Source organism: Staurois parvus, unplaced genomic scaffold, assembly GCF_062004578.1.
Source record: "Staurois parvus isolate SC_StPar_1 unplaced genomic scaffold, SC_StPar_1.0 ptg002971l, whole genome shotgun sequence".
Lineage (NCBI taxonomy): Eukaryota > Metazoa > Chordata > Amphibia > Anura > Ranidae > Staurois > Staurois parvus.
In genome coordinates this window covers 34,379-47,500 of record NW_028320767.1, presented here as the reverse complement: position 1 = coordinate 47,500, position 13,122 = coordinate 34,379, and the positions used below count along the sequence as shown (strand labels likewise).

Below are 13,122 nucleotides of genomic sequence, written 5' to 3'. Positions count from 1 at the left end.
AGAAATCCCATGGGCCATGGCTCCCAGCGCATGGACAGAAATCCCATGGGCCGTGGCTGCCAGCGCATGGACAGAAATCCCATGGGCCATGGCTCCCAGCGCATGGACAGTAATCCCATGGGCCATGGCTTCCAGCACATGGACAGGAATCCCATGGGCAATGGGTCCCAGCGCATGGATAGTAATCCCATGGGCCATGGCTCCCAGCGCATGGACAGTAATCCCATGGGCCATGGCTTCCAGCACATGGACAGGAATCCCATGGGCAATGGGTCCCAGCGCATGGATAGTAATCCCATGGGCCATGGCTCCCAGTGCACGGACCGTAATCCCATGGGCCATGGCTCCCAGCGCATGGACAGGAATCCCATGGGCTATGGCTCCCAGCGCATGGATAGTAATCCCATGGGCCATGGCTCCCAGAGCATGGACAGGAATCCCATGGGCCCCAGCGCATGGACAGCAATCCCATGGGCTATGGCTCCCAGCGCATGGATAGGAATCCCATGGGCCATGGCTCCCAGCGCATGGACAGAAATCCCATGGGCAATGTTTCCCAGCAGGAAAAAAAAAAGTTTCCTGGGCCCCATTAGTTTAGCAGCGGGTTCGGGGGTTAGAGGGGGGACTCTTTAAATACCTTAGGGTGCATGCACAGTAATCCCATGGGCCATGGCTCCTAGCAAGTAAAAAAAAAACGTTTCCGGGGCCCCATCAGTTTAGCAGGGGGTCCAGGGGCAAAGAGGAGCTCTTTAAATACCTTCAAACACATGTATAGTAATCCCATGGGCTGTGGCTCCCAGCAATTAAATAAAAGTTCCCTGGGCCCCATCAGTTCAGAAGCAGGGGCCAGGTACAAATAAGGGACTATTTACTCATATAATCTGGAGCAGGTAGAATAATCTTCCCTGCCGCAGCTCCCAACAATTAAATTAACAAGTTCTGACCTCTTTTATATTATTCCACCAGGACAGCCTGGAACTTGATGAGGACAAGGGCCTCTTCCTCACAACCCTGGGCCAGTGGTTGTGGGGGGTCTAAGGGGCTATTCAAACATCTGTGCTGGTGACATTGCCAGTTGTTAGGGGTGTGGTGGGTGGAACCCCCCCCGTCTGTTTCTTTAGGAAACACAGACAGCGGGAAGCCATCATATATGTAAGCAGTACATATACCTCTTCTATATATGATGTGCAGCTCTCATCCAATCAGCCAAGGTCTGTATGGGATTTATGGCTCTTCCCTACCCAAGGGCGGAGGAGGGTGGTTGGCAGGTAGTATGGGGCACAGGGTCAGGACAAGAGCAAACATACCAAATTGTACCCCCCCCCCATTATGTGTCAGCAAACATCCTCTACCCCCCCCCCCCACCAAAAAAAAAAAAAAAGAAAACAAGCACTAATCTGCATGTTGACCCTCTAAACATAAATTCCCCACCCTCCCAGTACAAATCCACCCCCTACTCAAATCCCCACTCCCGGATCAAACCTTTGCCCCCCCCAATCCTCCAAGCTCAAATCCCAATTCCCCATACTAGCACAATTTCCCCCTCCCAAATTTTCCCTCCTAGTACAAATACCCCACACTCAACCCTACCACCACAAATCCCCCCCCCCCTCCGAAAAAATGTCCCATCCTATCACAAATCCCTTCTTCCCCTCTACCATATCACCTCTTCTAACACAAAGGACCATAAATCCCCCCTGCTAGCACAAATCCTTTTCCCCCTCCTAACACAACAAATCCCCCCAAATTACTACCCCCAAATTTCCCCTCCTAGAACAATTCTTACTCTCTGCCACCCTCCAAAACACAAATCCCCTCCCCCCAATCACTTCATGGTGCCCCCCCCCCAACTCACATGATACCACAGTGCCCAGGGCTGCCGTCCCTCCTGCCCACCCCTCGTCCCAGCCCTGATGGGGCCCCAACATTTCTAATGGCAGCACTGTGCTTCCACCTTGGAGTTTTGGTTCCCACTTTAGGCCAGCTCAGGGTTTTACTATAAATTAGCCACAAACCTGGCATTTCGAGGAGAACCCCCCACACCCCCCACCCCAATCACTTTGTCCAGTCTAGTTCTGTTATAAACAGGTATCCATCCTCCAGTGGAAAGTTTTGTCCCCCCGGGGCCCCAGCCTCTGTCATGTCACACACTGCGCACAAATCAGTCAACACATTACGGCGAAGAGCTGTATGTTCTCAGTTACATGACACGGGGGTGATGATCTTAGCGTGTTGTGTTTGATGCTGGGGAATCTCATGCTTAACATTGATCTTTGTTGGTTAAATTTGGCCCCGGGGGGGGAAAATAGACAAGATCTTTTTTTTTTCTTCTCTTTTTAATTGCATGTGACGGCAAATTTTAGGGCTCGCCGGAGAAAAACATCTGCTTTTCAGAACCAGGCGAGGCTGTAAAATCTATAGAACGGTCTTTGATGTACAGAGACATGAAGATGTACAGTTCACTGGTCCTGGAGCTAACCGTATCAAATTTTACAAGTCAGAAGAGCGTCATCGTCATCCTATGGTGAGCTTCCTATTACCGAGACAATCGCGGGTCACTGCTCACTATACGACTCCTGGGATGGGTATGACCACCCGATAGAAGGGAGATGGAGGATGGAAGATCTGACCCCCGAAACAACACGTGATCATCTTTTACAGCCAAATCCTTCAGCACCTCATGATGGGCCGTTGTAATTATACAGAAGGTTGGGGTACCTGTTGTTCTGAGAAGACCAGGGGCGGAGTGACCATTTGGAAACTCGGGCACTGCCCGAGGGCCCGGGGTCAGTAGGGGGCTCCATGAGATGCCCCTGGTACCTTTTTCATAGGCTTGAGTTTGGGTAAGGACACAGGGGCCCCATGATCCCCTATTGCCCGGGGGCCCCATGAGTTGTCAGTCCGCCCTTGGAGAAGACATTTATGAACATCCTTGTTTTTAATAAGCATGCGTGCACCAAGTGCTATCAACGTGCCTATGATTGTGCGGTCATCACTCAAAAGACCCAATCAGAGCGGATCTGTGCTTTGTGATCCCTGCAAACCAATGGCAGCAATCACCTGTAGTGAACACTGGATGTGATCAGCAGCCAGCCCTCCATTCACAATGGCTCTGTCTCGGTGCAAGGAAGGGGGATTGCTGCTGATCAGTTATTAAAGGCATAGTTCCCCTTTACCAAAAAACTGCCTAATCAGGTATAAGATGTCTGCAGATATAAACAAATGGTGCAAATTTGAGCAAAGTTGAATAATGCCCTTGCTATAGGTGTGGGCCATTTACGCATCTCATGAAGCCTGTCCTGACTTTGTCAAGACCCAGATCTGAACCTGCAACCTCTGCTGTGTCTGGCAGTATCTCTTCTTGCTGAGCCACCTGAGATACTGGATCCTTGCCTAATTCCTTAGATAACCTTGCCTTGTGTCTTGTTTCTCTTGAATCTTGAACCCTTCGCTTCTCCCATAAACTTCCTATTGAAGCCATGCCTTTGCACTTCTTGTTTGCCAGATTTTTGTGCTCTCTACAGCCAATATCCCACTTCTGTCACTTTTGCTTCCATCTGTATCTTCACTACCACTCATTACTGACCTTTGGCATGTTCCTCAACTATGCTTCTGCTTGATCCCAACCTGCAACCACTCATTACCGACCTTTGGCATGTTCCTCGACTATGCTTCTGCTTGATCCCAACCTGCAACCACTTGTTACCGACCTTTGGCTTGTTCCTCAACTATGCTTCTGCTTGATCCCAACCTGCAACCACTCATTACCGACCTTTGGCTTGTTCCTCAACTATGCCTCTCCTTGATCCCAACCTGCAAAAACTGGTTACCAACCTTTGGCTTGTTCCTCGACAATGCTTCTGCTTGATCCCAACCTGCAACCACTTATTACCAACCTTTGGCTTGTTCCTCGACTATGCTTCTGCTTGATCCCAACCTGCAACCACTCATTACCAACCATTGGCTTGTTCCTCGACTATGCTTCTGCTTGATCCCAACCTGCAACCACTCATTACCGACCTTTGGCATGTTCCTCAACTATGCTTCTCCTTGATCCCAACCTGCAACCACTCATTACCGACCTTTGGCTTGTTCCTCAACTATGCTTCTCCATGATCCCAACCTGCAAAAAATGGTTACCAACCTTTGGCTTATTCCTCGACTACGCTTCTGCTTGATCCCAACCTGCAACCACTTGTTACCGACCTTTGGCTTATTTATGGACTACATTTCTGCTTGATCCCAACCTGCTTTATCTGCTACTGGACCCCGTCTTGATTACCTCCTAGTGAGGCGATCCTGAGGGCTGAAAACTGGTACTAACATGTAGCAAAACCCATCTCCACCATCAGGAGCTCTGGTGAATACCAGTTGGTGTACTTTTGGTGATGCTTAGCTCTGCACCTCGGGTGATCTCACATCTGCCGGGGTGACCTGCTTGTATGCCTATCCTGCTGGTCAGTGGGAGCCTCTGTACTGCTATAGGTACTTGTCTCCAAGCCTGACCACTGGCCATGACAGCCTTGTTGCTAGGACGTTGCTAAGACACCTCCATTTGTTACTGTTTCACGTTTACCATCACAGAAGCAAGCTCTTTCTTTAATTCAAACCTCCTCACATGCGCTTGCTCTACTGATACAGTAGCTCCTAGCTCAGTGTTGGACAGCTCACCCCTGTGATGGTGGATTTGAACAGTATCAGCTGGGAGTGTCTTAGCAACATCTTAGCAACAAAGCAGAATGAGGAGATGCAATCTCCTGGAGTTTATTGGCCAGCTTTCTGGAGGTCCATAAATGCCCTACATTTAAAGAAAAGACATTATTCCACCTCGGTCATAGAACAGTTTGTTTTTAGCTACATATGCCCCTAACCTGCATAGGCAAAGGTGAACTTTGGCTTTACGTTACCACCAAAAGAAAGCTCCATCTTTCACAAAAAAAGGAAGTCAAATTAATGGGTGGGTCCAACGCCGCCATCTTTGTCCTCTGCTAGATGCAGGCAGCCAGCTCTGAAGAAATCTCAGCCTCACCCTCTGACCACTCTGATGGCGATTCTGCAGCCTCCTGGGAGATATAATGTAATCATCCCAGGAGGCTGCAGGACCAGTGATATGTCATAAACTGATAGGCGGTGAGGGGAGGGGCTATAAAAGTGTAAAAATTAAATAGAAAATAATAGAAAAAAAATCCTGCAAATCTGCTTCAGGAGTGGGGGAGTGTTAAAATGGAATGAAAACCCATTTGGGAGTTAATTCCGCTTTAAAGTGTTACTAAACCCCCAACAGTACAATCAGTCTGTAGATGCAGTAAAGCGTGCTGGTTATACTCACTGTGGAACCTAAGGGGTTAATCCTCTGCATTGTGTAAAAAGGCTGTTTGGTCCTGAGTTCTCTGATCCTCCCCTTCTTCCAGTGCCCCCTCTTATCTCCTGATAAGACATATCGTGTGGGGACACTCTGCACATGCTCAGTTTGGTGTGTATTGAATGAGAGTTGTTTTTTTTTTTTTAATTGGTAGAGTGCATGTGATCACCACAGGGCCAATTAGCGCTGTCCAGACAGAGGTAAGGGGTTCTGTATCCTCCTACAGCAGAATGAGAACTCCTCCTAAAAGCTTTAACCAGTGCTCTACTGGACACTGATAGAAGTCACAAGACTACTATAAACTGCTGATGAGTAAAGGTATTTACTTAAATAATTGAATTTCCATGTTCTGTGTACTGTGGGAGATCAGATCTAGCGAACGCAGGGTCCGGGGAGAGCGGATATAGTGAATGCGGGGTCCGGGGAGAGCGGATATAGTGAATGTGGGGTCCGGGGAGACCGGATATAGTGAATGCGGGGTCCGGGAAGAGTGGATATAGTGAATGCGGGGTCCGGGGAGAGCGGGTATAGTGAATGCGGGGTCCGGGGAGAGCGGATATAGTGAATGCGGGGTCCGGGGAGAGCGGGTATAGTGAATGCGGGGTCCGGGGAGAGCGGATATAGTGAATGCGGGGTCCGGGAAGAGTGGATATAGTGAATGCAGGATCCGGGGGGAGAGTGGTTATAGTGAATGCGGGGTCCGGGGAGAGTGGATCTAGTGAATGCGGGGTCCGGGGAGAGTGGATATAGTGAATGCGGGGTCCGGGGAGACCGGATATAGTGAATGCGGGGTCCGGGGAGACTGGATATAGTGAATGCGGGGTCCGGGGAGAGCAGATATAGTGAATCCGGGTCCGGGGAGACCGGATATAGTGAATGCGGGGTCCGGGGAGAGCGGATATAGTGAATGCGGGGTCCGGGGAGAGCGGATATAGTGAATGCGGGGTCCGGGGAGAGCGGATATAGTGAATGCGGGGTCCGGGGAGACCGGATATAGTGAATGCGGGGTCCGGGGAGACCGGATATAGTGAATGCGGGGTCCGGGGAGACCGGATATAGTGAATGCGGGGTCCGGGGAGAGTGGATATAGTGAATGCGGGGTCCGGGGAGAGCGGATATAGTGAATGCGGGGTCCGGGGAGAGCGGATATAGTGAATGCGGGGTCCGGGGAGAGCGGATATAGTGAATGCGGGGTTCGGGGAGACCGGATATAGTGAATGCAGGGTCCGGGGAGACTGGATATAGTGAGTGCAGGGTCCGGGGAGACTGGATATAGTGAGTGCAGGGTCCGGGGAGACCGGATATAGTGAGTGCAGGGTCCTGGGTTTAGTAATACTTTAAAGTATAAAAAAAATCATAAAATACAGCCGGAGGGCCTCCAGGGGGAAGGACAAATTGGGGGCAGGGTCCGGAGCTGGGAGTTAGGTCTAAGTAGTTTTACCCCCAAGTGATTTTATTTCAGCAGTCTTTCGGCAGGGATGATAACAGTACTCTCGTACACAGACAGCTGAGTCTAAAATGTAAATCTAATCACCACAAAGTAACAAATCGATTCCATTAGAATGTTATTTCAGTGACTCGGAATGAATTCTCGGTAAAACGTCCCTTTAATGGGATTACATTGATTAATACATTAATTCAAAAATCAAAGCAACGCACAGCAAAGGTTACTGATGCCGGTTGTGCAGCCGGCTCATCGATGTTAGTTTGTGCAATAATCTGGTATTATTATGGTTAAGGCGGAGGTTATCCTGCATACAGAACACATCCCTCACGGAAGGACGCACACTGACCGCGAGCATTTTCTCTGTCCCAGGGAGAACCGCAGGAACTTGACCTGACTCGGGTCTTTGGAGGACGAGCTGCACAGCGGGATGAAATATACAAGATAAAGACACAATTCATCAATATATTGTACAAACACGCCCTAAAGAGCTCTGCTGATTAGTTCCATACCTAGAGTCCCCGGGGTTGTCCAGAGTGGGGTGCGGCAGCACCAAGAAACTTACAGCGGAAGTTTAATCTGCTTATATTTTTGCCTTCCCTGGTCTCCCCAAGTTTAATTTTTCAAATAAAGCATTTCTGTTTTCATTGCATACCTTACTGTGTGCCCAGAGCCTTTGTCACTGGGTCTCTGTGCTTCTGTATGCAAAAGAGGCAGATCATGGCTGGAGGGAGGGGCCCGGCAGCATTCTTTACATAGCTTCCTGACATTCTCCAGTGCAAGAGCGCAGGTGTCCCTCACCCCCCCCCCCCCCCACCCACCCACTGCTCTGTGTCATTGGTTCTTTGGATGGATGTGCTTGCCCCAGCATTCACAGGAGGATGGAACTTCCTTGATCTGGATCCTGCCCTGCTGTTACACTGCTCACCAAACCTAATTACACAGGTAAGAGGGACTCTGATGAGGACATAATGATGCAAGGGGGGATTCTGATGGGGACTTTGATGGGGACACTGATGTAAAGAAGAACTCTTATGAGGAGGCAGATGCAAGAGGGGCCTCTGAAGGGAACACTGATGTAAGCGGGGACTCCAATGGGGACACTGATTTAGGGGAACTCTGATAGAGACATTGATGCAAGAGGCGGCTCTGATGGGGACATGGATGGGAATACTGATGTAAGGGGGACTCTGATAGGGACACTCATGTAAGAGGGACACTCATGTAAGGGGGTCTCTGATGGGGACATTGATTTAAGGGGAACTCTGATAGGGACATTGATGCAAGAGGGGGCTCTGATGGGTACACTGATGTAAGGGGGGACTCTGATGCAAATGGTAACTCTGAAGGGGACAATGATGTAAGGGAGATTTTGATGGGAACACAGATGTCAGGGAGGCTCTAAAGGGGACACTGATGTAAGGAGGTACATGATGAGGACACTGATCCAAGAAGGGACTCTGATGAGGACACTGATCCAAAGGGGGATTCTGACAGGGACACTCATGTAAGGGGGTCTCTGATGGGAACGTTGATTTAAGGGGAACTCTGATAGGGACACGGATGCAAATGGGAGCTCTGAAGGGGACAATGCTGTAAGGGAGATTTTGATGGGAACACTGATGTCAGGGAGGCTCTAATGGGGACACTGATATAAGAAGGACTATGATTAGGACACTGATCCAAGGGGGGGACGGGGACTCTGATGAGGACACTGATCCAAGGGGGGGGGAATCTGATGAGAACACTGATCCAAGGGGGGGGGGGAATCTGATGAGGACACTGATCCAAGGGGGGGGGGGGGGGGGACTCTGATGAGGACACTGATCCAAGGGGGGGGGGGGGACTCTGATGAGGACACTGATCCAAGGGGGGGGACTCATATCACGCGGACTGCAAATATTCTCCAAGTAAAACGTATTCATTCATCTATAGATCTGATTGTTCCTATATGTAATCACATGATGTGTTCCCCATACGTAGAGGGGACCCCGGACTCCGCAGTCAGGGTGACACGTACAATCAGACGAGGGAAGCGCGGATATCTCCCGGAGGCGATTCTCGAGGTTTTGCACAATGTAGCGGATTGTGTTGCTTCGTGTAATAAATCTATACGGATATCATTCTTTTATCATTGACTCTTTGCCAGAAAACATAAACCTCTGTCAGAGCGCGGGTCCCGGCCACTCCCACCTAAACACGATTTTCTTTCCTTCGCGAGGCAGATAAGGACGTATTTGTGTCCCTCCCGCTCTGCACCATGAATGTTTGCAGGAGATTTTCCCTCGGAAGACTTAAAAAGAAGCGGTTTTGTGTTACACGGCCTATTTTGCTCGGGGTAATCAGTTAATTGCACAATTTTTCACCACTACAAAGGACAGTATTCTGTGCGATGACATGAGAACCTGCTCGGGCATCCCGTCAGCGGGGTCACATTCAATGTATGGCCTGCGTGTGTGTGATCTAATCTCTCCGTGTCAAGGTTCCCTTTAATAACCATATCTTCTTTTCTGAGTGCGGCGCGTCCGCCTTCACCTTCCGGGATTAAAGTCCAATAACGGATCATTATTACTCTTTATAGGCAGAGGTTCAGGAGACAAGGTCACTGTCTGGGATCACATCAGTAAAATGTCCTCGGGTTTACGGTCTATATTTCTATGACATACAGCGCCTTGAAAAAGCATTCATACCCCTTGAAATTTTCCCCGTGTTGTCATGTTACAACCAAAAACGTAAATGTATTTTATTGGGATTTGCTGTGATAGACCAACATAAAGTGGCACATAATTGTGAAGTGGAAGGAAAATGAGAAATGGTTTTCAAATTTTTTTACAAATAAATATTGGAAAAGTGTAGCGTGCATTTGTATTCAGCCCCTTTACTTTGATACCCCTAACTAAAATCTAGTGGAACCAATTGCCTTCAAAAGTCACCTAATTGGTAAATAGAGTCCACCTGTGTGTCATGTGATCTCAGTATAAATACAGCTGTTCTGTGAAGCCCTCAGAGGTTTGTTAGGGGACATTAATGAACAAACAGCATCATGAAGGTCAAGGAACACACCAGACAGGTCAGGGATAAAGTTGTGGAGAAGTTTAAAGCAGGGTTAGGTTATAAAAAAAATCATCATTCATCAGAGAAGCAGCCAAGAGGCCTTTGGGAACTCTGGAGGAGCTGCAGAGATCTCTGTATAAATACAACTGTTCTGTGAAGCTCTCAGAGGTTTGTTAGAGAACATTAGTGAACAAACAGCATCACAAAGACCAAGGAACACACCAGACAAGTCAGGGATAAAGTTGTGGATACATTTAAAGTAGAGTTAGGTTATCAAAAACTATCCCAAGCTTTGAACATCTCTCGGAGCACTGTTCAATCCATCCTCCGAAAATGGAAAGAGTATAGCACAACCACAACCCTACCAAGACATGGCCGTCCACTTAAACTGACCGGCTGGTCAAGGAGAGCATTCATCAGAGAAGCAGCCAAGAGGCCCATGGGAACTCTGGAGGGGCTGCAGAGATCACAGCTCAGGGGGGAGAATCTGTCCACAGGACAACTATTAGTCGTGCACGCCACAAATCTGACCTTTATGGAAGAGTGACAAGAAGAAAGCCAGTGTTGGAAGAAAGCCATAAGAAGTCCCATTTGCAGTTTGTGAGAAGACATGTGGGGTACACAGCAAACATGTGGAAGAAGGGGCTCTGGTCAGAGGAGACCAAAACGGAACTTTCTGGACTAAAAGCAATACGCTATGTGTGGCGGAAAACTAACACTGCACATCACCCTGAACACACCATCCCCACCGTGAAACCCACAGCATCATGTGGTGGGGATGCTTTTCTTCAGCAGGGACAGGGAAGCTGGTCAGAGTTGATGGGAAGATGGATGGAGCCAAATACAGGGCAATCTTAGAAGAAAACCTGATAGAGTCTGCAAAAGACTTGAGACCACGGCGGAGGTTCACCTTCCAGCAGGACAACGACGCGAAACATCCAGCCAGAGCTACAATGGAATGGTTCCGATCAAAGCATCTTCATGTGTTAGAATGGCCAAGTCACAGACCAGACCCAAATCCAATGGAGAATCTGTGGCCAGACCTGAAAATTGCTGTTCCCAGACACTCTCCATCCAATCTGACAGAGCTTGAGGGATTCTGCAAAGAAGAACGGGCAGAAATGTCCCTCTCTAGATGTGCAAAGAGACATCCCCAAAAAGACTTGCAGCTGGAATTGCAGCAAAAGGGGGTCCTACAAAGTAATGACTCCGGGGGGGGGGGATACAAATGCCGCCACACTTTTCACAGATTTATTGGTTACAAATGTTGGAACCATTTCTCATTTTCCTTCCACTTCACAATGATGGGCCACTTTGTGTCGGTCTATCGCATCCAATCCCAATAAATACATTGTAACATGACAACATGGGGGGGGATACATTGTAACATGACAACATGGGGGGGTACATTGTAACATGACAACATGGGGGGGTACATTGTAACATGACAACATGGGGGGCATTTCAGGGGGGGGAGGGGAATACGTTGTAACATGACAACATGGGGGACATTTCAGGGGGAGGGGAATACATTGTAACATGACAACATGGGGGAGATTTCAGGGGGGATACATTGTAACATGACAACAAGGGGGATATTTCAGGGGGAGGGGGAATACATTGTCACATGACAACATGGGGGAATACATTGTCACATGACAACATGGGGGAATACATTGTCACATGACAACATGGGGGATATTTCAGAGGGAGGGGGAACACATTGTCACATGACAACATGGGGGAATACATTGTCACATGACAACATGGGGGAATGCATTGTAACATGACAACATGGGGGACATTTCCAGGGGGAGGAAGACTTTTTCAAGGCACTGTAAGGTATATAGAAGTTCACACCTTTAAGCTGAACTCTGGCCTACCCACACAGGTGCACTAGCTCCTCCCCTTCAGTCTTGCACAGGTGTACTGGCTCCTCCCCTTCAGTCTTGCACAGGTGTACTGGTTCCTCCCCTTCAGTCTTGCACAGGTGTACCGGCTCCCCTCCTGGACTGAACTGGCTTACTCGTATGTAAAAATCTAACAGGTTGGTTGCACCAAAGTAGATCGACGGATCGACTTTGGTACAGTCAGCCTGTTCATAGATGGTTTGAATCTTGGCTGGTCTCTGATGAACCGGCTGAGATTCAAACCAATCCATGGCCTGGCTTCAGAGAGGCTGGCAGGGAAGGTGCTGCCGCAGTATTAAATAGGCAGGCATGTGGTGCAATTGTCATAGAATAATCTCAGATAAGGGTTCAGGCCTCTCACAGCCCTCAGTTTTCCTGTAGAAGTTAACAGAATGTGGGACGTAAATGACTGAATAGTCCCACAATTACGGGGAAAAAGACAGAACATTTTACCAGCCTGCAATAAAGATTGGCGGATTTGATCCGTACCTGGAATGCATTTCCGACTGTGCTTTAATCTGCGACTGGGGAGGTTGCTGTGGTTGTTGGCACTGGACTGGAGCGGCTGAGTAGTTCTGGGCATGGAGGGTACCGGAAGGGTGATATGGCTGCTGGCACTGGCTTGGCGTTCCTGAATGCTGGGTGGCTGGAGGGGGCTGGTGAAAATTTTGGGGTTTCTGTTGTTGCTGCTGTTGCTGCTGCTGTTTGAAGCGTGAGAGGCTGAAAAATAGGCCTAGGATGGCCTTCAAATTCCCATTCCTGATCTCTGCAAGACAGAAAAAAAAGACAACGAATGTCATAAAACTGCGGGATAATACATCACTGGACCTTCCAATGCTGCCTCTATTGACCAATCAGATCTCCCCTTTTGTGTTTCTAGCACAGGAAATAATCTCATTACAACAAAAGAGTCGTCAATTTAGAAATGTTTTTTATTATTATTATTATTATTATTATACATGATTAATATAGTGCCAACAGTTTACACAGCACTTTACAATGTGAGGGCAAACAGTACTTCGAAAGTACAATTGGATACAGGAGGAATCAGAGGGCCCCCCATTCGTTAGAACTTACAATCTAAAATTATTATATATAATAGTAACAATGACAATTATAAAATTATTATAGATAATACTAATATAATAATATAAATAATTTTATGATTGTCATTGTTACAATTATAGATAATAATAATAATAATAATTATTATTGTCATTATTACTATTACATATAAAAATAATGACAATAATATTAATATTATCTATAATAGTAACAATGACAATAATACAATTATTATAGATAATACTAATATAATAATAATAATAATTTTATTATTGTCATTGTTACTA

At 47.8% G+C, this 13,122-nt stretch overlaps 1 protein-coding gene across 1 annotated transcript in view; it reads right to left on the bottom strand.

Moving 5' to 3' along the window:
* The window catches only part of LOC149428778 (neuron navigator 2-like), a gene marked incomplete at its 3' end in the record, with an annotated part of 65,581 nt that extends 53,084 nt beyond the window's left edge, over positions 1-12,497 (bottom strand). Inside the window, exons 1-2 of the mRNA XM_089667008.1 lie at positions 12,260-12,497; positions 7,156-7,224 (exon numbers count right to left, since the gene is read on the bottom strand). Of these exons, the coding sequence (XP_089523134.1) occupies positions 7,156-7,224; positions 12,260-12,353 (163 nt within the window). The remainder of the gene's footprint in view (positions 1-7,155; positions 7,225-12,259) is intronic.
* Positions 12,498-13,122: the final 625 nt, after the last annotated feature.